At 60.9% G+C, this 22,636-nt stretch overlaps 1 protein-coding gene across 3 annotated transcripts in view; it reads left to right on the top strand.

Annotated features, from left to right (window-relative positions):
• Positions 1-22,595, top strand: part of Rai1 (retinoic acid induced 1) — a 115,312-nt gene extending 92,717 nt beyond the window's left edge. For all 3 annotated transcript variants that reach the window (XM_046456733.2, XM_046456730.2, XM_046456734.2), the window contains 4 exons: positions 7,272-12,888; positions 16,425-16,518; positions 20,708-20,757; positions 21,242-22,595. In XM_046456733.2, coding sequence (XP_046312689.1) covers positions 7,288-12,888; positions 16,425-16,518; positions 20,708-20,757; positions 21,242-21,256 — 5,760 coding nt within the window. In that variant the 5' untranslated portion in view covers positions 7,272-7,287 and the 3' untranslated portion in view covers positions 21,257-22,595. The remainder of the gene's footprint in view (positions 1-7,271; positions 12,889-16,424; positions 16,519-20,707; positions 20,758-21,241) is intronic.
• The last annotated feature ends 41 nt before the right edge of the window (positions 22,596-22,636 follow it).

The raw sequence follows: 22,636 nt of genomic DNA, 5'->3' as shown, positions 1-22,636 counted from the left end.
CTGGGTCCCCGACCAGACTCCACAAGCCAATGAGTCCAGACGATAGAGGGCTGTGGGGGAGAGAAGGCGCGGGCACTTCCCCTTTCCTTCCTGGCTGGCTGGCTGTTGGATGCGTCCTGGCCTCCAGTCCCCTCATCAGACCTCTCTCCGGACCTCCTCCTGTGGCTGTGGTGAGGTAGCACAGAGGCGGACAGGTCCCCATGCATCCTAACAATATTTGATAGGCAGTAACTCTGGGGACCAGTTTCTGGGCTTAGAACTTAGGACGGAACAGAAAGCCCCTACCCTCATCAGTCGACATTCCAGTGAGGGAGGTGCGTGGGAAACAGCTCATTGTAGCATTAATTATGTAATTACCGCTGTGATGAGTGTCACCGAGGAGCTGGGGGGGGGGAGGACCCAGGAGAGTGGGGGGCGGGGCCTCGCCCGTGTCTGGCGTAGAATGCTATAAAGGTCTTCACCATCTCTGTGGGCCTCTGCACCTCCTCTCCAAGACTGCCCAGCTCTGCCCTCCTCATGTACAGGGCACTCGCCTTGCTCCAGTCCAGTGCTTAACTGGGTCCTCCTGGACCCCCCAGGGCCAGGTGACATTCTGGGTGCAGAGCCTGCTCTCATCCCTTTCCATTGAGCACCCACTCGGTGCTCACATCCCCAGCGCAACAAGGCCTCTGCCTTTACTAGTGCTCAGGCCTGCAGCCCTCCCTCTGCATTGACACCTGGGAGCAGGTATAGCCGGCAGCCAAGTTCCCTTGAACTCTGGAATATTTTAAAAAAAAAGGCAGATGTGATGGCCTTGGCACAAACCTGTAACCCCAGCAATGGGGGAGGCTGAGGCAGAAGGATCGCAAGTTCCAGTCTGAACCTGGACAACTTAGGGAGGCCCTGTTTCAAAACGAAAAATAAAAGGGCTGGGGATGTAGGGTTGTGGTAGAGTGTCCCCTGGGCTCAGTCCCCAGTACCACAAAAGAAATACAAATAAATAAACTTTTTTACATTTTTTAAAATGAAAGACATCCCTTTTTATAAATTCCTGATTTCTGGCTTAAAGGAAAAAAACAGGCCTTCTGGCACCTGGGTTCCATTCCACAAGGGAAGCAATCGGCTCGGCTGATGGGGGGCTCCTTCCCCACCACACACACACACACACACACCCCTGATTTGGGACTATGATCTCCAGCTCCCTGAGCCCACATCACTTAAGTGCACCCCCATCTCCAGAGTTGTTTTATCCCTCCACCCTGTTGCTTGCTCTGGATATTTTTTTACAGGGTTAATGTGACATTTGGAGCATGAATCATTCAATAAATATTGTTCTGAGCAATGGGGATATAACTGAACAAAATAGGTGAAAAATCCAACTCTCCTACTAAACAGGAGAGACCAGTAATAAAGCAAGTTAAAGTTTATTTTAAAGAAGGTAGTAGTAAATACTTTGGAGAAAAATATGGGGAAGGGGTATCATTTCAAGGAAGGCCACTGGAGACAGTGACAGATGCGCAGACTTAGAGCAGGGTTAGGGAGCTGCGTAGTTGTCTGGGAAAGGGATTCCCAGCAGAGAGAATAGCCCGTGCAAAGGCCCTGAGGCCCAGGAAGGGAAACGGCTTGCCAAAGTCCGAAAAGTCAATCAGCATTCACAGGAACCCACTGGCTCGGCTCCAGGTACAGAGAAGAATGGCGCAGACTGGGAGCACCCTCTGGGTCCCCTGAGCCCCCACTCTGGGCCTGCCCTTTGAGCTTGCCGGTTCTGGGACCTTGGTTTAGTTGGTGGCACCAGCCTGGCTGGGGGTGGGAAGGACAGAGGTCTGGAGTGGGTGGGGCATTTGCATCCAAGCAGTCGGCTCCCTCTCCATGCTCCCCCTTTTCTTTATTTTGACAGAGACGTGATGCTTTTTGTTCCGTGGTGAATAAAGTGATCTAAAAAAAAAAATTATTGTCCACAAGAGACTGATAAGTACAGAGCCCATGATAGGTGAGCGCTCCTCCTGACAGCCTCTCCCGGGAGGGCCCTTGAGTGCCAGCAGCTGGGGCAGATCCCTTCCTGCTGCCCCTCACCTCCTGAACTGGGGGGCGGGGGGTGCCCCATGGCCCGGGACTCTCGTCTGTCACTGGCCGCAACCTGGGCACAGGCATCATGGCGCACGGGGTGGGGGGTGCCGCTTCAGATGTCAGGGGCCCTCAGCACTGCACTGGAAGGCGGGGCTGGCCGGCAGGAGGGGCCTGCCTGGCCTCCACAACCTCCTGGGTTAGACTCCTGGTGGAGAGCCCAGGCAGATGTCTTGGTAGATCTCAGCCGCTGCTGAGCTGGGTCCTTAGAGGGACAGTGTTGGTGAGCTGTGGAGATGGGGGCAGGGGGCGTCCCAGACACACCTGGAGAGGCCAGAAGTCTTCCCCTTGGAAAAATTCCTCCGGAGAGTTCTGAGCCCTCACATTTGCCAGGGGTCCCTCAGCTCAGCTCAGGAGCCCAGCTGCCACCGTGAGCTCTGGAGAGGGCTGTCTTCTTCTTGTCCCTGTGTCATTTGCCTCTTGCTGCTCAGGACCCCCAGGCTCTGCAGACAGAGGCATGCTAGGGCCCTGTGGGGTTTTCCCATGAGCCAGGGGACCTTAAATGAAGGAAGGGGTTATGTCATGCCCAAGTGTTGCCCACCTGGAGGGGTCATGCTTTAGGGAGGGGGATGTCTTGTCCTCGGGTGGCTTATGTTCCAGGACGGTCCCCCTTGCCCAGCCGCCCTCACCTGTCCGAGACACCTCTGGGGCACCCACTGTCAGCTCTTGAGTGAAGCCAGGCCCTTGGGACTCGGCATAGACCCCTACCCCAGGACAGCAGCCAATCTGGCTAATGATTTATCATGTCCATCCGGGTGTCCCGTCTTATATTACTCATCACCCACAACAGATGGGGAGACCCCAGGGGGTTCCACCTGCCCCACCCCTCCCTGGACACCCCCTCAGTCCCTCCCTGGCCTCCTGAAGCCCCAGAGATTCCCCTTTCTCCTTGGGTTCTCAGGCCCTTGAGTGGGTTGGGTTTTAAATGTTTTTTTCCCTGCAGCTGCAAGTCAGAAAACCAGGTCATAAAATGACCATGGGTAAGCTGGGGGGGGGTGGACCGTGGGTAAGCTGGGGGGGGGGGTGGAGCCAGCATCTCAGAGCCGCTGCTGGGAGGAGAGGGCCTCCTTTCTCTCAGGGAAAACTTTCTTCTGTCCCCTCCTGACCGGGCTCCTCCTGTGCCACAGCTCTGACCCACACTGTGCCCATTTCCTGGACAGGGATCCAACCCCGGAGTCTTCAGAGGCTATGGACCCAGTGACTCCCTTAGTACAGCTGCCCAGAGGACAGTGGTTGCTATGGTGCAGCAGGTGGTCAGTGGCCATGACTGCCCATTAGTGGACCTCCCTCTGGCTGCTGGAAGATGAGGGCCAGGTAGGCTGAGGTGTGCCCTTCCCTCCACTTCACCCAGCTCCAAAATGGGAATTCTTGGTGTGGGGTCCAGGCGAGGGGCCTGGTCACTACTGCTGCATCACTGGGGTCAGGTCCTAAGCAGGTCACTTGCCCCTCTGAAGCTCGTGTTTTTCTGTAAAAGAGAGAACAACCAAAGCGTGGGGGAGGGGAACCTGTGCAGAGGAGTCACTCTGCAGCTATCAGAGGTCCCCGCTGAGGTCCCAGGGTCTCTGAGGGGAGGGCCATGTCCCTGGCTTCCCCTGTTGCCAGGAGGGCCTTTGAGGACTGCTAGTCTCACCCCAGAGGAAGTCTGAGGTGAGTCTCATCCTCCAGACACTATTTCATGGTTGCCTAGATGGCTTTCTCAAGGGGTGAGATCTGCTGCTGGGCAGGAGGGAAGTCCTGGGACACTGCATTCGAGGGCTGGAGCCCTGGGCGCAGTTCTGGGCTGTGGGGTCTTGTGCTTCCGCCCCATCAAGCCCAGCAGGCCCCGCTTCCGAGGCGGTTGTAAGGATGAGGAGCTCAGGAGTCTCGTGGTGAGAGGTATTCGGGACTTGCTCTCCGCCTGACTTCCAAGCTCAGCAAGAACTGGAGAAGACGGGAATGCTGTGACTGTACTGTGTCTACCACCAGAGATGTGAAAAGTTGTGCTCTCTGGGTGTGTGTGTGTGTGTGTGTGTGATACGAACTGTCATGCACTCTGCTGTCCTATGTAACAAATGAAAATAAAAAAATTAAATTAAAAAATAAAAAAGAACCGTAGAGAGGTGGCGAAGAGGCCAGGGCGGGGAGGGGACCACAGGGCAGGGGTGCTTTGGACCAGGACTTGTGTATGTGTGTGTGTGTGACCCTTTCTCCCTCTTGCCCAAGCCACGGTCTGTCCCCCTGGTGTCCTTTCCTAGTGCTCTTGAAAAGTAATCATAATCCCAATAATTAATAACAACAGAGCCCAGAGCAGGCCCAAGGCAGCTCTTAAAGAGGCAGTGCCCCCATTTTCTCCTGACGGAGGTCGTCAGGACCTCTCAGGGCTCTGAGAGGCGGTCGGGAGGCCAGGAGGCCTTTGTTCCTACCTCCCTTCCTCCGATCCGGGGCTGGAGGGAGGTGTTGGGCGAGCATTTGGGTTGCATCTTCCATCAGGCACTGGGCCTCTCCTATTTTAATTGAACTGTCTCTTCTTAGAGATAGATGTTTCGCCACAATCCAGCTGCTCGGGTGCATTGGGAAACCCGCCTGTAATCCAGCTTGGCTAAATTAAAAGATGCAGCAGCTGGACTGATTAAACGGGGAGGGGTAGCTGTGGACAGAGAAGGCTGGGGAGGGGACACAGCTAATGGCACGTCCCACCCCACGCCCACCCCTCACCCCCACCCCCACCCCCACCCCTTTTTAAATAATGTTTCTGGTAAGGCGTTTTGGAGAATGTGAAAGGGAGAAAAAAAAAATAAAAAATAAAGCCGTAGAAATGTTAATGATATCCACAGGACAACTCAGCAGGAAATGAGAGTGATCTGGGACTAATAAAAGCCGAAATGTAATTTGTGCAGATATACGAGGGAGGTGCAGCCTTCAAATCGGTCCTGGGTTTGTGCATTCTGGGCTCATAAACATGTGCCCGTGGCGGGCAGGGAGCCGGCATGCCCTTGGCCTCGGGGCTGGCCTTCCTCAGAAGGAACCCCCGCAGCCAGACCCTGAGCAGAGCCGGCCACCTGCAGGCCTAGGGCATGGACAGTGCGGGAAGGTGCCCGCTGACCCCCCCCTTCCACCCTGGGCAGCCCTGTGGCAGTGTGGCTACGCCCTTCTCTGCAGAGATCCGGGTAGGAGGCACAGGACTGCCCACCTGGCTGGGAGCCACCAAGCCAAGAGCCTCCTCCAGTTCCTCTGGGTTGGCACGTCCTGGAGTGTTTTATCCAAGCCGCCTCGGCTGGGCCTGAAGTGGGTCAGCAGGGCGGGCACACAGCTCCTTGCTCCATACCTGTGGTGACTCCAGGGAGTGGGGGAGTAGAGGGCAAGGGGGCTTTGGTAGGGAGGGGCTCTCTTGGGAATGCTGGCCCCCCCTGTGTGCAGCTGAGACCGGCCGTCTGACTCTGGCGGGGTAGGACAGATCCTCATGGGTCCCCCAGCATGGCTGGGTCACACTTGAGTGCAGCCACATATAGGAGGTGCTTTGGGCCAAGCCCCTGGGATAGATGGACCTGAGATTGTGCCAGTGGGCTCCTGGGGGGCTGTCTGGTGGCCTTCTCAGCTGGATGGAGGTCCTCCTCTGTCCCCTTTCTTGGGTCAGTCCCCAGATCCCATACAAGAAGAGTTGGGGCTGGACCACCCTTTTGGAAAAGTGCCCCCCCCCCGCCCCGCGCATCTCTCTACCTCTTTCCTCTCACCCTGTAGCTCCCCCCTTCTCACATCTGTTTATTCCGTGTCCCTCTTGCCCGGCCACCTCTTTCCTTATTCCTTTCTGATCCCTCAAAACAGATCTGGAATCTTTGGAGCCCAAGGCAGGCCATCCCCTCTTTTTTAGTGTTTAGTGGGAAGGAAAACTGGAAAGTCCCTGTCCCCTTCCTGGGGGCCTGGGCCACCAGGCCAGGCAGAGGCCACTCTGGGCCTGCATCCATCATTGTGCCGGGTAAATCCCAACCCTTGGGATCAGGGCTTGTGGCTAGCGTTTCTCCTTTCCATTCCCCCCACCCCCCCAGCTTTGAGGGCCTTCTGGGGCCACCAGACCTGCCGGTCAACTGCGGGGAACCTTTAGCCCTAGACGCCCACGTCTAGCCCATATTGTGAATCCTGTTGCTCTGCCCTCAAAGGTTCTTTGAGGATCATTTTCTAACCCAGGATCCTGCTCTAGGGTAGGTTAGACCCCTGCCTGGGCCCCAGCCCCTAAAATCATAACCAGATGGGCTGCTCCCCCGTGCCACCTGACCTGGGGAAGCCGAGAGGGGGCCCTGCCATTGAAGGACCAGGTCCCATCACCCCCGTGCCAAGGGGCTCAGCTCAGCTTCCCTGTCCCTCATCAGCATGCTCTCCCTTACCCTGGATCACGTAATCTGTTTATGCACCTATAATATCCAAAACAGGAGGCAGGTGCGGCTGTCCTACGTTCCTAGGAGTCAGAGGAGGGGACGTTTTACATCTACAGTGGCTCGGCAGCCCCCCCCCCAACCCCGCAGTTGATGTCTGCTAGAGGGAACAGACAGATTCCAGATGGCATGGCAGTGATAGGGGAGGTGTGTGTGTGAGAGTGTGTGTGTGTGTGTGTGCCCGCGCGTGTGCACCTTTGGCAAGCGGCCTCTCCCTGGCGGGGTAGGACAGATCCTCATGGGTCCCCAGCATGGCTGCTGGGTCACGCTTGAGTACAGCCACCTAGGGACTAAGATTACAGGATCCAGAGGGCCCCAGGGGACGTGAGGAGCCGGAATTGCTCTGCTAAATGATTTTGAGCTGTCTTGGAAGAGCTGGGAGTGGTGGTGGGGGGGGGGGGGCGGAGGGGAGGAGCCAGCCCCGGGGAGGGTGGAGTAGCCGCTCCCCTGCCCGGGTGACTTGGCTCAGGCAGCCCCGTTTTGCACCTCCCGCGCCCTGCGCCCGTGGTGGCCCGTCTGTGACGAGGAAGGCTGCTGGCCCTGTGGAAGTGGGGATTATGGAGCGCACCTCCTGGATGCAGAAGTTGTCAATATGTGCACAGCTGGTGGGCAGACTTCCCGGCCAGGCAGGGCTGCAGGGCAAGGGTGGGGGGGGGGAGGTGGCTGAGGGGGACAAGGGACAAGGACGTGGTGGCCCATCTGAATCGCTCTCCCTCTTGCCCCCCACCCCTCCCCTCCCTGTCTCCCTTTTCTCTTCCACAGATCGCCAGCCCGCGTCATGCAGTCTTTTCGAGAAAGGTGTGGTTTCCATGGCAAACAGCAGAGCTACCCACAGACCTCGCAGGAAGCGACTCGCCTGGAGAATTACAGGCAGCCGAGTCAGGCCGGGCTGAGTTGTGACAGGCAGCGGCTGCTCGCCAAGGACTATTATAACCCGCAGCCTTACCCGGGCTACGAGGGTGGCGCCAGCACCCCCTCCAGCACGGCGGCCGCGGTGGCCGCCGAGAAGTACCACCGAGGTAGCAAGGCCCTGCCCTCCCAGCAGGCGCTGCAGGGGAGGCCGTCTTTCCCCGGCTATGGTGGCCTCCAGGACAGCAACCCCTACCCGGGACGCTACTCTGGGGAGGAGGGCCTGCAGGCTTGGGGGGCCCCCCAGCCGCCACCCCCCCAGCCACAGCCCCTGCCAGGAGGGGTGGGCAAGTACGATGAGAACTTACTCAAAAAGACGGCCGTGCCCCCCGGCAGGCAGTACCCAGAGCAGGGTGCCCAGCTTCCCTTCCGGACTCACTCCCTGCCTGTCCAACAGCCCCCGCCGCCACAGCTGCCCCAGCCCCAGCAGCCCCTGGCGTACCCCAAACTCCAAAGGCAGAAACTGCAGAATGACCTCGCCTCGGCCCTGCCCTTTCCCCAGGGGGGTCACTTCCCCCAGCACTCCCAGTCCTTCCCCACCTCGTCCACCTACTCCTCGTCCGTCCAGGGCAGCGGACAGGGGGCCCACTCCTATAAGAGTTGCACAGCAGCACCGTCTGCCCAGCCCCACGACAGGCCACTGACCGCCAACGCCAGCCTGGCCCCGGGACAGCGGGTCCAGAACCTTCACGCCTACCCGTCGGGCCGCCTCGGCTACGACCAGCCACAGCAGCAAGCGCTTCAGAGCCGGCACCACGCCCAGGAGACCCTCCATTACCAAAACCTCGCCAAATACCAACACTACGGACAGCAAGGCCAGGGCTACTGCCAGCCGGACACGGCCGTCAGGACCCCTGAGCAGTACTACCAGACCTTCAGCCCCAGCTCCAGCCACTCCCCGGCCCGCTCGGTGGGCCGCTCCCCTTCCTACAGCTCCACCCCGTCCCCGCTCATGCCAAACCTAGAGAACTTCCCCTACAACCAGCAACCACTCAGCGCCGGGGCCTTCCCCGCGGGCATCACCGACCACAGCCACTTCATGCCCCTGCTCAATCCCTCCCCGACAGACGCCGCCAGCTCCGTGGACACCCAGGCCAGCAACTGCAAGCCCCTGCAGAAGGACAAAATCCCGGAGAACCTGCTGTCAGACCTCAGCCTGCAGAGCCTCACGGCCCTGACCTCCCAGGTGGAGAACATATCCAACACCGTCCAGCAGCTTCTGCTGTCCAAGGCCGCCGTGCCGCAGAAGAAAGGGGTCAAGAACCTGGTGTCCAGGACCCCGGAGCAGCACAAGAGCCAGCACTGCAGCCCCGAGGGCAGCGGGTACTCTGCGGAGCCAGCGGGGACGCCCCTGTCGGAGCCCCTGAGCAGCACGCCGCAGTCCACCCACGCAGAGCCACAGGAGACCGACTACCTGAGCGGCTCCGAGGACCCGCTGGAGCGCGGCTTCCTCTACTGCAGCCAGGCCCGCGGCAGCCCCGCGAGGGTCAACAGCAACTCCAAGGCCAAGCCCGAATCCGTGTCCACCTGTTCTGTGACCTCCCCTGACGACATGTCCACCAAATCTGACGACTCCTTCCAGAGCCTGCATAGCAGTCTGCCGCTGGACAGCTTCTCCAAGTTCGTGGCCGGCGAGCGGGACTGCCCGCGGCTGCTGCTCAGTGCCCTGGCTCAGGAGGACCTGGCCTCTGAGATCCTGGGGCTGCAAGAAGCCATCGGTGAGAAAGCCGAGAAGGCCTGGCCGGAGACCCCGGGGCTGGCCAAGGACGCCAGCAAGCCACCCTTCTCTCTGGAGAACCACAGCACCTGCCTCGACCCTGTGGCCAAGAATGCTTGGCCACGGCCCGGGGAGCCCGAGGCCCTGCCTGATTCCTTGCAGCTGGACAAGAGTAGCAATGCCAAGGACTTCAGCCCGGGGCTGTTTGAAGACCCTTCGGTGGCCTTCGCCGCCCCTGACCCCAAGAAGACCTCTGGTCCCCTCTCCTTTGGCGCCAAACCCACCCTTGGGGCCGCCGCCCCGGACCCCACCGCAGCGGCTTTCGACTGCTTCCCGGACACCACGACCACGTCCAGCTCGGCAGATGGCGCCAACCCCTTTGCCTGGCCAGAGGAGAACCTGGGGGATGCCTGTCCCCGCTGGGGACTGCACCCTGGCGAGCTCACCAAGGGCTTGGAGCAGGGCGGGAAGGCCTCGGACGGCGGCGTGGGCAAAGGGGACGGCCACGAGGCCTCGGCCTGCCTGGGCTTCCAGGAGGAGGGGCCCCCTGGGGAGAAGGCGGCTGCGCTGCCCGGGGACTTCAAACAGGAGGAGGCGGGTGGGGTGAAGGAGGAGGCCAGCGGCCTGCTGCAGTGCCCCGACGTGGGCAAGGCCGACCGGTGGCTGGAGGACAGCCGGCACTGCTGCTCGGCCTCCGACTTTGGGGACCTGCCCCTGCTGCCACCCACCGGCAGGAAGGAGGACCTGGAGGCCGAGGAGTACTCCTCCCTGTGCGAGCTGCTGGGCAGCCCGGAGCAGAGGCCCGGCATGCAGGACCCGCTGTCACCCAAGGCCCCCCTCCTCTGCACCAAGGAGGAGGCGGAGGAGGTGCTGGACTCCAAGGCCGGCTGGGGTTCCCCTTGCCACCTATCCGGGGAGTCTGTCATCCTGCTGGGCCCCACCGTGGGTGCCGAGTCCAAGGTCCAGAGCTGGTTCGAGTCCTCCCTGTCCCACATGAAGCCCGGCGAAGAAGGGCCCGACGGGGAACGGGCTCCGGTGGATTCCACCACCTCGGACGCCTCCCTGGCCCAGAAGCCCAACAAGCCCGCCGTGCCCGAGGCACCCATTGCTAAGAAAGAGCCTGTGCCACGGGGCAAAAGCCTCCGGAGCCGGCGAGTCCACCGGGGGCTGCCCGAGGCTGAGGACTCCCCGTGCAGAGCACCAGCGTTACCCAAAGACCTCTTGCTCCCCGAGTCCTGCACCGGGCCCCCCCAGGGACAGATGGAAGGGGCCGGGGCCCCAGGCAGGGGGCCCTCCGAAGGGCTCCCCAGAATGTGCACCCGCTCCCTCACGGCCCTGAGTGAGCCCCGCACACCCGGGCCCCCGGGTCTGACCACCACCCCCGCGCCCCCCGACAAGCTGGGGGGCAAGCAGCGAGCCGCCTTCAAGTCGGGCAAGCGGGTGGGGAAGCCCTCGCCCAAGGCCGCGTCCAGCCCCAGCAATCCGGCCGCCCTGCCCGTGGCCTCAGACAGCAGCCCCATGGGCTCCAAAACCAAGGAGCCAGACTCGCCCGGCCTGCCCGGCAAGGACCAGCGCTCCATGATCCTCCGATCGCGCACCAAACCCCAAGAGGTCTTCCACGCCAAGCGGCGGCGACCCTCAGAGACCCGGCTCCCCAACTGCCGGGCCACCAAGAAGGTCCTTGCCAACAACCACCTGCCTGCCCCATTCAAGGTTGCTGCCACCGCCGCCGCCGCCGGCAGTCCCCAGAAGGAGGGCAGAGTGAGCCAGCGAGCACGGGTCCCCAAGCCTGGCACAGGGGGCAAGCTTTCTGACCGGCCCCTTCACGCGCTCAAACGGAAATCATCCTTCCTGGCGCCTGTCCCCACCAAGAAGAGGAACTTGGTCCTACGCAGCAGCAGCAGCAGCAGCAGCATCAGTGCCAGCGGGGGGGACGGGAAGGAGGACAGGGCTGAGGGCTCCCCCTCGCTCTTTAAGAGAATGTCTTCTCCCAAGAAGGCCAAACCCAAGGGCAGCGGGGAGCCCACCACAAAGCCCCCGCCCCCCGAGGCCCCCGAGGCCTGCATGAAGCTCGCCTCACGGGCTGCCTTCCAGGGGACCGTGAAGACCAAGGTGCTGCCCCCCAGGAAAGGCCGGGGCCTGAAGCTGGAGGCCATTGTGCAGAAGATCACCTCCCCCAGCCTCAAGAAGTTTGCATGCAAAGCGCCCGGGGCGCCCCCTGGGACTCCCCTGAGCCCGGCCCTCCCCGAGAAGGACCGCGGGGGGCTCAAGAGCGCTGGGGGCAGCCCGGCCGGGGCAGAAGAAGGTCTGGTCAGCGTGGGCACGGGACAGAAGTTCCCAGGGGCTTCGGGAGGGGAGCCGTTGTGTAGAAATCCGACCAACAGGTCCTTAAAAGGTAAACTCATGAACAGTAAGAAACTGTCCTCCACCGACTGTTTCAAAACTGAGGCCTTCCTGTCCCCGGAGGCCCTGCAGCCTGGGGGGACCACGCTGGCACCCAAGAAGAGGAGCCGGAAAGGCAGGGCCGGAGGCCTCGGGCTCTCCAAAGGTCCCCTGGAGAAGCGGCCCTATCTTGGCCAGGCTGTGCTCCTCAATCCCCGAGACAGGGCCAGCAGCACGCAGGTGGGCAGCGAGGACAACTCTGGTGGAGGAGGCAAGAAGCCAAAGACCGAGGAGCTGGGTCTGGCCTCCCAGCCCCCTGAGGGCCGGCCCTGCCAGCCCCAGACAAGGGCACAGAAGCAGCCGGGCCACGCCAACTACAGCAGCTATTCCAAGCGGAAGCGCCTCACCCGGGGCCGGGCCAAGAACACCAACGCTTCACCCTGTAAGGGGCGTGCCAAGCGGAGAAGGCAGCAGCAGGTGCTGCCCCTGGATCCCGCCGAGCCTGAAATCCGCCTCAAGTACATTTCCTCTTGCAAGAGGCTGAGGGCCGACAGCAGGACCCCAGCCTTCTCACCCTTCGTGCGGGTGGAGAAGCGAGACGCCTTCACCACCGTATGCACTGTTGTCAACTCCCCTGGGGATGAGCCCAAGCCCCACAGGAAGCCTTCCTCCTCCACCTCCTCCTCTTCATCTTCCTCCTCCTTCTCCTTGGATGTGGCCGGGACCTCCCTGACCACACTCCCGGGGGGCTCCATCCTGCAGCCACGGCCCTCGCTGCCCCTCTCCTCCACAATGCACCTGGGGCCTGTGGTTTCCAAGGCTCTGAGTACCTCTTGCCTTGTCTGCTGCCTCTGCCAAAACCCGGCCAACTTCAAGGACCTCGGGGACCTCTGTGGGCCCTACTACCCCGAACACTGCCTCCCCAAAAAGAAGCCAAAACTCAAGGAGAAGGTGCGGCCGGAAGGCACCTGTGAGGAGGCCTCGCTGCCCCTTGAGAGAACACTCAAAGTCGAGTGTGCAGCCCCTGCTCCCGCCGCCGCTGCCGCCGCCACCACCGCCGGGAAGCCCTCCAGGCCTGACGGCCCAGCGGACCCGGCCAAGCAGGGCTCACTGCGCACCAGCGCCCGGGGCCTGTCCCGGCGGCTGCAGAGTTGCTACTGCTGTGATGGTCGGGGGGACGGGGGCGAGGAGGTGGCCACAGCCGACAAGAGCCGCAAGCATGAGTGCAGCAAAGAGGGTCCTGCAGAGCCCGGCGGGGACACCCAGGAGCACTGGGTGCACGAGGCCTGCGCCGTGTGGACCGGCGGGGTCTACCTGGTGGCCGGGAAGCTCTTTGGGCTGCAGGAGGCCATGAAGGTGGCCGTGGACATGGTAAGAGGCCAGCCCAGCCAGGGTGGGCAGCTTGGGTTTCGGAAGGACAGGCAGGCGGGCAGGCAGCCGCTGGGGAGCCCCCTGTCTCTCTAGGGCTGCCATTTGGGTCAAAAGGCCCACGGCCACAGCACTATCCACAGACCCCGAGACCCCTGGCGCAGGGCACACCTGGACGCACTCACCCACTGCCCAGGAAGCCTCCCGCGCAGCCCTACCTGCAGTCTGCCCAGCCAGCACCCCCGCAGTGCGCCCTCTCCTCGGGCCTCTTCCAGTCCCCACCCTGCTGACCGAGGTGCCCACGAGGGCGGGAGGCCCCAGAATTAAACGCCAGGGTCCCCCCCCCCCGCCCGCACAAGTCGCTCCTCCAGGTCACCTAGCTGGGCTTGCAGGAGGAGCTGCCCCCGGGCTCAGCCTGGCACCCCGCACAGGGCTCTTCCCCTCTGGGAGGTGGCCCAGGGGACTGTGGTCACTGAGCTCTGTGAACCAAGACTGAGGAGCTGCCTGCTCTCCCCATGGACGCGACCTCTGCCCGGGCACCCTCATCCTCGGGGTGGGCGCCCTGTGCCTGCCCGAGGGAGTGGCCGTGGGGTGTTCTGAGTCAACACCTGTCACCACTAGGGTGGCACCCGACCTACCCCGAGGGCTCTGTGTCTGTCACTGATAGGATGACCCTACCTTCCAGTACCGCAGGCCACCAGCTGCTGCTCCTCGGCTCCCGTCTGCCAGGGGCACAGGGCTCTTTGCAGTGAGTGCCCAAGAGCGTGCTCTCTGGTCCCCCCCTGGTGAGGCTGCCTTCCATGGAGACTGGGCCCCTGTCCCTCACACACTTGAGGCCCCAGGTTGCCCCGCCAGGCTCCTGGGGAATGACACTCCCAGTGCTCTGCCTTAGGCCCCGGACTGTCCCCGTGGACACACCCCTCCTAGCCCCGCCTCCTCCACACCTGCCATCCTGCTGCAGGTGGTGCCAGAGGCCTGTGAGTCATGGGCTTCCTGTATCTGAATGATTTGGTGACCCAGCAGAGCTGACCACCCTGGTGGCCTTCGCCCCACCCCATCTGCCGGGGCGCTGTCTGGCCACTGCAAATGCTGCTCATACCTGTTTCCCAGGCTCCCGGCTCCCCCACGGCCCATGGGGATGATGGCGACCTCTGTGCCCCGATGTCCTGTCCACCCCACTGAGGAAGGCCTGGCCCGGACAGGATGCAGCTGTCCAGGGCCCCCACCTGCACACTCAGGCGAGGCCATGGGCCCTGGGTCCTCTCTCTTCCCTTCTCAGTGACATTTTCATCCCTGGCTTCTCTGCAGCCACCTAAAAATAAAGTCATTTCTGACCCATCAATAAAAAACAACAGCCCTGCCCTGGGATGGCCACCCCCCAGCTGACGGCCACCCTGCCCTGCTAACCACCCCGTCCACACTGGCCTCCGGAGTGCTGGTGTTCCCGTGCAGCCCCCAGGCTCACGTCCAAAGCCTTTCTGAGGTCCAGGCCTGGGATCTGGTTATCTCTATGTCCCTGGCTGGCCTGGGTGAGGAGGGGTCCCTGAGAGAGTGGGTGAAGCCCCTCGCCTGTCCCAGGCCCTTCCCTTTGGTGCCTTTGGTGTCTCAGCTCACTGACCTGCACACAAAGAAGGTCCTGTTGCACTGAGGGGGACGCATGTGTCAGACATGGGTCAGGTCCCCCACTGTCACACAGCTGGACTGGTCTAGTCCACCCAATCCATCCTCATGTCCCCCCCCACCCCATGTTCCAGGGCCAGCCTGGCAGCCGCGGCCCCGGAGGCCAGAATGAGAATCACACACACCATAGGTGTTTGCTGGTCACTCAAGGTGTCTCCCTGCTGCAGAGGTCCCTGGACATGCTGTCCAGCCAGCAGAGCCTCAGAGGGCTCATCACAGCCCATGTCCATGAGGCATGGTCCCCAGGCAACCACCCTCCCCAGAAAAATGAGCAGGGTCACCACAGCCCACTGTTCCTTCCCATCACGTTCCATGGGCATCAAACTGGTCCCGATGCAAATTACAGCTTTGCCAAGGGCCAGTTCCTAACGGCAGGAAGCCACCTGCCCTCGGAGCCCCAGAGTGCTGGACCCCCCCCCTTAGCTGGATAGTGAGGGTCTTCGGATCCCAGAGCACTGCCGAGTCCCCGCCCACCTGTTACACCTGCCCGTCCATGGACGCCCCCTGTGCTCCCTGGAGAACAGAGCTGTGGGGCTGCGGGTTGACTCCTCCCCCACCATCATGGACCCCATCCCCTACCCAGATGAGGCTGGCCCTGCCATGCCAGAGCAGAGAGGCGGGTCCCAGGGCTGAGCCCACGTTGCCTGGCGTGGGCCACCCCTGTGGGGGTGGCTGGGGTCAGAAGCACCTGAGGCCTCAGCAGGATCCTGGACTTGTTTCTTCGTGTCTAAAGTGGCCGGTCCAATGGCCGCCTCAAGGGTTGCTGGGGACCACAGTGGAGAGAAGCCATCAGCCCGAGGAACCCCACGGTGGCCCAGGGACCACTGAGGATGACCGTCTCCATCTGGCCTGGGGTCCCCACTCGTGCTGGGCCCCAGTTCCACAGGAAGCCATCCCGGATGAGACAGGAAAGAGGTTGGGCTGGTCTTGGGGTGGTGACTGAGCCTGTGTCCCAACCGGGCTGCGGGGCTCAGGGCTCAGTCGGAAGCGTGTGCTGCCAGGCGGGTTACCCAGGGAACCTGGAGAAGCTGGACCGGGCTTCCAGCCAGGCCTGCTGGGAAGCAGGCCGGGCCTCTGGGAGGGGCCCACAGTGCTCTCGGCTTTCCTTCTGCGCCTCAATCCCCCCCCACCCCGTGGACGACGATGGCTGATTCAGGAATGTGGGTGACTTTGGACCCGCCACTTTCCTCCCCAGGCCTCGGGGTTTGGCTTGATTCCTCCGGGGTCTTTCTTGGGGGTTACCATCCTCTCCTGGCCACAGGACAGCTGCACCAAGCAGGGCAACCCCCCAAGCTCAGCAGAAGACACTTCTGAGAACTGTAAGGGACCAGGCGCATGCTGGGTGGCACCAGGCGTACGTGAAGTCAGCATCTCAAGGTGGCATGCTGTCTCCATTTCTGCTGCCTCGTCCATCCTAGGGAGGGTGACCGCCTGGTCCTGCCACTGGTACTCCTGCTGCCACCAGAGAGCGTGGACAGCAATGCTCATTGCTTTTGCTTTTGCCTGTGCAAGGGACACTTTGGTGTCACCACCTGTATAGTTAATAAGTGCCACCCACCTCAAGGGCTGTTAGGAGCCAGCAGCCAAAGACCCACTCTGCCCGGTCTTGCAGGAAGCACTTGGCAAATGCTGGCTGGTGCCCACAGCCATAGTGGTGACTAGTTCACAGGCCTAAGAAAGTCCCCACCCAGCAAGCCAGCCCAGGGTGCCTGAGAACCAGCCTGTGTGGGCATCTGCACCCCACCTAAGCCTCCTCCTTCATGCTGAGGTCCAGGGTGGTTTTGGAGGAAGCGGGTGGGCTGCGTGGGGTCAGCCCGGGGAGCACGGGACTCACGGCTTCTCTCTCTCTCTCTCTCTAGACATGTTCCAGCTGCCAAGAAGCCGGGGCCACCATCGGGTGCTCCTACAAAGGATGTGTCCACTCCTACCATTACCCGTGTGCCAGCGATGCGGGTAAGAGCCAACCGTGGGAACAGGGCCTCCAACCCGGGCTCTTTGCACCCCTTGGGTCCCCTCTTCTCCTGCCCCAGCAATTCTTTACCTCCTCATCCTTCCTAGACAGAGTCCTTCCTAGACTAGGAGATAAAGACCACAACTGGGCAACGCACCAATGGTGGCCTGCCCGGAGCAACGAGGAAAGACAAGCATGGATTAGAGTCAGGAGGGCTATTTGAGGAGCCACCATTGCAAGGGACCGTGGGGATCTCAGAAAGAAAGATGCGTTGGGGCCGCGGAAAGATCATCCTGCAACAAGAAAGATGAGCTGAGGACGGGGGGTTCCAACACACTGAGGCCAGGCGACCTCTAGTTGGCCATGGGGAAGCCCCATGGAAGGTTTGAAGAAGACATTGGGGTTTTGAGGCAGGCCTAGCCTCCTCAGTGGCCTCTACCCCAATTCCCTACTTTTATCCACTTGTTCCATGGGCATTTATTGAGCACCTACAGTTGCCAGGCGCACAGGGATAGATTGCATAGACCAGAGAGACCCGGGAACTCCAGACCTCGTCCACCACATGGGGAAACTGAGGCTCAGAAAGATCCCTTATTTCATCCGAAGAAAGCAGCTGTTCACTGTGTAATGCCCGTCACGGGGGACAGCAATATTGTAAGGGTACTTAAGACCAACTTTGGCCTGGATTCAAACTCTGGAGGCATTAATTGGTTTGGTTTGGGGCTTTTGTGTGTTTGTTTTGAGATGGGTCTAGCTACGTTGCTGAGGCTGGCCTGTAGCCCGTGATCCTCCTGCCTCAGCCTCCCAAGTCTCTGGGATTCCAGATGGCATTTCTGAAGGTGTGGCCTTGGGCAGCTCACAGATGTCTCTGCATTCGGTTGCCCCATCTGTAAAAGGAAGATTTTAATAGTCTCTTTGTCCCAGAGCTGTCTGAAGGAGAGTGAAATACTGAACACCGTCCAGGAAATGTGACCTCAGTCCTAGGGTGGGCCCGTGACCCCTGTCCCCTCGCTTTGCATCCCTCCCAGCTCCGGCCTGGAAGTGGGAGAAATGACTCTGACCCTGTCTGGACGTGGGCAGAGCCCAGGCACCGGAGGGGCTCATGTCACCCAGCAGATCCTCACAGTGCCCCTCCTCCTGACCGCATGCAGAGGTGACCGCAGCCTGTATCCCACCTGCCTGCTGGGTCCCTGACCAGTGTCAGCCCTATAGCCAACCCACCCCAGGGAGCACCCACAGGACTTTGGTGACAATTTTTCAGCAGGGGGCTGAGCGGCTGGTGCCCAGCAGGAGGGGACTTGCTAGAGCTGAGCCACAGGTGCGGGCTCTCGGTGGCTCTACCCTCTCACTCAGAGCCAGATTTGAACGTGGACTCCATCCACGCTACCCAGCCACATGGCACATGGGTAGGCTCCCTGAGCCCGGTACCCCTGTAGTGACCTGTTGAGCACCCTCTGCCCGTCAGGTCCCTGCACCGTCTCCAGATGAGCTGTCTAACTCCTGGCACCACACCATGACACTGTCAGACGCCCCGTGTGATGGCCCGGCTTTCCCACTCCACATCCTGTGCTCTTTCTCCTACCCCAGAACTGTCCAGCCTCCCCAGGGGGCTCACCTTGAAGTAGGACAGAGAGGAGAGCCATAGTTTTTACCGGCAGTTATGGAGACCAGATGAGGAAGAGAGAGTGGACGTGGGAGAGGCTCTTCCTGTCTGAGCTGGGAGGGAATCCAGGAAGACTTCTAGGAGGAAGTGATATTTGAGCCAGGCCTCAAAACATCAGGAAAGGTGGGCTGTAGCTGGTTAGCCGTAGGACTCCCTATACCAGGCTTTGAGTCAGAGAACATATGTTTCAAAGGAAATCTTAGAAACCGAGTCCCCAAATGACAGGAATCTCTACAGAGAATGAGACAGGGAAGTGTCTGGGGGGAAAAGGATGATCAGGGCTGGCTGATGAACTACTGCAACAGTCCAAGCAGGAGAGAGTGGCCTGGTACAGTAGAGCTATCTAGCTCAGAGGCTATGTTGGCACAGAAGCCACAGGACTTTGGGAGAGATGAGGGAGAGGGAGGTGTCGGCCTGATGTCCAGCTTCCCCATGGGGAGGGAGAAACCAGTCTGAGCAGGATGAGCATATGAGAGAAGGTATTAATTACTGCTACGTAGGTACTCACCCTGGCAGGCTCTGCTGGGGAAGGATGCTCCAGGGAGGCCCCAGCTGCTGGCCCAGCCCTTTTAGGCTCCACATGATGCACGTGGTCTTGTCCTCCAAGACAGCAGGGGCCTGAAAGATTGGAGGTCACACGGCCTCTCCCAGCCTGGGCTCTGGGCTTCAGTGTATTCTGTTGGCCAAAGCAATCTAGGTGCAACCCAGATTCTGAGGGTGGGGACAGGCATGCCACTTCTCCATGGCACGGGCTGCAAAGGACCTGGGTACAGAGTGGGGGATCAAGGTCGTGTTGGCAGCCATAAAGAGCAGTTCTGCTTTGGACAGGTCACTTTTGCAAAGCCCCCAGCTGGGCTCAGGATGGAGACTCCACCTGAGCAGGTAGGGGTTCATTAGAGCCCTGGAGGGCATAGTGTGTGGGGAGATGCCACCTATGAAGACCTGGCAGAGGAGGAGGAGGGGACCTCTGGGAAACGGGCTCAGCAGCCAGAAAAGGTTTGGAAGGACTGAACTCCAAGAAGCAGGGAGGGCTGTTGGTGGTGACCAGGCAGCAGCAGGTTGAGAAGAGCAATCTACCTGGGGGGTCAGCAGGGGCTCTCCAGTCAGGCTCTCAGACTGCGGGGTGCCAGCTGCCACCCAGCCTTCCTGCCCTGGCCCACTAACCCTGCCCCCTTCCCGTCCGTATTAAGGATCCTCTCTCTGGAGACCCGTATTGACTCCCAAGAGCAGGCAGAGGCCACTGCACCATGGTGTCCTGTCCAAACCCACCAAATCTCAGTCAGCCCCAGGGCCACCTGGTCATCCAGATCCAAGACACCAGACGAGGGACACGATGTCGATACCTGGCCCTTCCCAACCACTCCCCTCCCACACCTGGCATGGGAGATGCTGGGGTTGCTGAAAGCCCTGATTTAGAAGTGGCCTCCTACCCCTGGCTTCTGGTGACCCAGGCACTTGGCCCACGTACCCAGAGCTGATCCAGAGGGCTGCCATGTGGTCAGCAGGCGAGCCTGGACTTCTAGCCCAGGCTCTATGGAATGTCTCACTTTGTCCCAGAACCAGAAAAGGAAAGTTGCTGAGTTGCCCCAGCTGTGGCTCTAGATCATGGAATCTCACAGGGAGTTCAAAGGTGGGGGGTGGGGGGCCCTCATAGCTTCTGGCAGGGGTTGGGCAGGGAAAGGAAGGGGAGACGCCTTCAAAAGGCCTACAGTTCTGCTTTGGAGCTGCAGATCTGTCCCCTTCCTGCCCTGCCTCCCGGTCCCCACCCTGTGATGATGCCACCCTCCAGTGTGAACTGGAAGATTGTGCTGGGGCAGGGTGCCCCTCTGGCCAGTGAGGCTGAGAGAGGAGAGATGAGCTCAGGACCCCGGGGGGTGATAGGTGGGGGTGCTCAGGGAAAAGCCGGGGTGTCCATAGATGGCAGCAGGCAGGGAGCGGAGGACTCGTGGAGATACAGGCACAGCCTGGCAGAGCTGGGCTGGCCAAACTCTGCTGTCCTCTGGCTCGTCTGTGGTTGGAGTGTTCACCAGGATCCTATGTGCACCTCATTCTCATCTTCCATTGTTCCCACGGGAACAAGCCCCTGCATTTTGAGCACCTACTGTGTGCCATGTGTGTGTGTGTGGGGGGGGGGGGCGGGTATTGATATATGCTCTCTTCACCATCCCCACGACGGACATGCTGTAGGTGACCACCGAAGCCATCAGTGATTGAGTCTTTCCTAGGCTCTTCTAGGGGCTGGGCACACATCTCAGGGGATTGCGGAGGGCAGGTTCTGCTTTAGTCAAGGAGCCAGCCATGCGGAAACAGGATGGGGGGGAAACAGTTCCAGGTGGAGCAGGTGAGGTGAGGACAAAGAACAAAGCAGGAAGGAGCAGAGGGCCCCCCCCCCCAGCCTGTTCTGTGGTGGAACTGTGATTATGGAGGATTTAAGCAGGACTTAGGTCACTCTTTGAAAAGAGCTCCTGCAAGCTGGGGCCTGGCAGACCCCACCCTGTCTAACCACCAAAACTTCTCTTTGGTTACAGGTTGTGTATTCATCGAAGAGAACTTTTCTTTGAAATGTCCCAAACATAAGGTAGGTGATCACAAGGAGCCCCACTCCATCAATGATGGCCTTTACCAGCCCCTGCCCTGACCTGCAGACCCTCAGGAGACCCAGCCCCCACCAAGTCCAGCCAGGACCCAGTTCAGCTTCCCCTCACCTGTCGCCAGGGCCCCTGCGGGCCTTGAGGCAGATCTGCATAGGCTACTGCTTTGTCCACCAAGCGAGCCCGTAAGGGACATCCCTAGGGGAGCTGCCATAAAGCCCTCTCAAGATAGGGGGCAAAGAGAGGGCACAGGACTGGACGGAGGGCACTCAGGTGAAGGTGGTCAGAAGAAAGGAAAAGCCAGAGGGGGGACTCCCGCTCCCTGACACCGAAAGAGACCCTAGGGGCGCCCACCCGGTGAGCGGGCGGGGTCCCACCGAGGGCGGGGCCTGCGGCTTGGAAGGAATCGGCCCCTTCCTCCTCTCCCCGGCCCACAGTAATGGACGGCGGGCGTCTGCTCTTCTTTTGCAGAGGCTGCCGTTGTAATCCACCGCAACGGCTGGAAAAGCCGCCGGAGCCGCCCGACGCCCGCCTCCGAAGGAGAGAAGCAGCCTGCGCAGCCCTGGGGCCTTGGAGCTGCTCCCAGCGCGCGTCCAGAGCCGATCCTTGATCCGCGTCCCGGATCTTGGATCCGGCCGCCCAGGGCGCCGACGTGCGGCCCCGGGTTGGGAAGAAAACCTGTTCCGGAGCCGCCTGCTCCCGGAACCGGACGGCACAGGGCGTTTTTTTTTTTTTTTTTTTTGCCCACACCCCTGGGGCCAGGCTTGGAGAGGGAGCCCGCGGAGCGGCCAGACTTCTCGGCCCACCCAGCCTCTGGCGGGGGTGGGAGACGGCTTTGGGCTGGGGACACTTCCCCCTCCCGGAAGTTCCAAGACGACGTGGCACACATTCCTCGTGGGTGCTGCCGTCACCGCAGTCGGTCGGTCGTGGCCTGCAGCTGGGCGCCCTGGGGTCGGGAGAGGAGATCCAGACGACCCTGCAAGGGGCCGAGGGCGGCTCCTAGCTCCATGGACGAGGCAGGGGAAACCGGAGCCTTTCTGGAGGGGGCCCGGCCAGCGGGGGAGGGGGCAAGGGGCTTCGAAACCAACCAGTCGGAATGCGTCCCAGCGCCCCTTCCCACCCACCCTTTGCCAAAGCTTCCCTGCGGTTCCGGCCAAGCCGGGGTAATCGGGGGCCTATGCTCAGGGGATGTGGGCTCCCCGGGTGTGGGCGGGACTGGGGCATCTTCTGTTCGTCCCCTTTCCAATCCTCCACCCCACCCTTGGAGCCCAGCCTAGGAACGCAGCAAGAAAGGAGATCCGATCCGAGCATGAGCGTACCTCCGGCGGATGCGCGATTGTCCCTGTGCGCCACCACGGTCTTCAGGGACCACAGCGCCCACTCAGTACGGGAGTAGGGACAGCGCTAGATTCGTGTACAAAACCTGTGTACCCCTCTATATATATGTTACATAGAATGTATATATGTTGGGAACATGCTCGCTTCTCCTGTGTGTCGCCGCCGTGCGTCGTGCGCCCTGCAGCAGAGCCCCAGCCGGGCCCTTGCCGAGTAGGGGAGTCTACCGCGATGCCCCTTCCCCACGCAGCCACCACCGGCTTGGGCCAGTCCCTGCCAGTCCGTCCGCCTGTCTGTCCGTGTCCTCACCTCAGCTCTGTCCACGCTTCAATAGGCCTGACGCAGCCCCAGCCAGGGGCCGCCCTAGCAACTTCCTGTACATATGACTGTAAAATGGTAAACGTGTGTATTATATCTGGCCTCGTTATATAGTGTATATATATGTATACATATACATATATATAATATATATGAAGACTGTAAATGTTAAGACGACTAGTGTTCTTATTAGTATATTGCTTCACACTGAAG

This window comes from Marmota monax, unplaced genomic scaffold, assembly GCF_021218885.2.
Source record: "Marmota monax isolate L192 unplaced genomic scaffold, Marmota_monax_Labrador192_F-V1.1 WCK01_AAM20220418_F8-fsc00291, whole genome shotgun sequence".
Classification (NCBI taxonomy): Eukaryota; Metazoa; Chordata; class Mammalia; order Rodentia; family Sciuridae; genus Marmota; species Marmota monax.
This window is presented reverse-complemented; position numbering and strand designations above follow the sequence as displayed.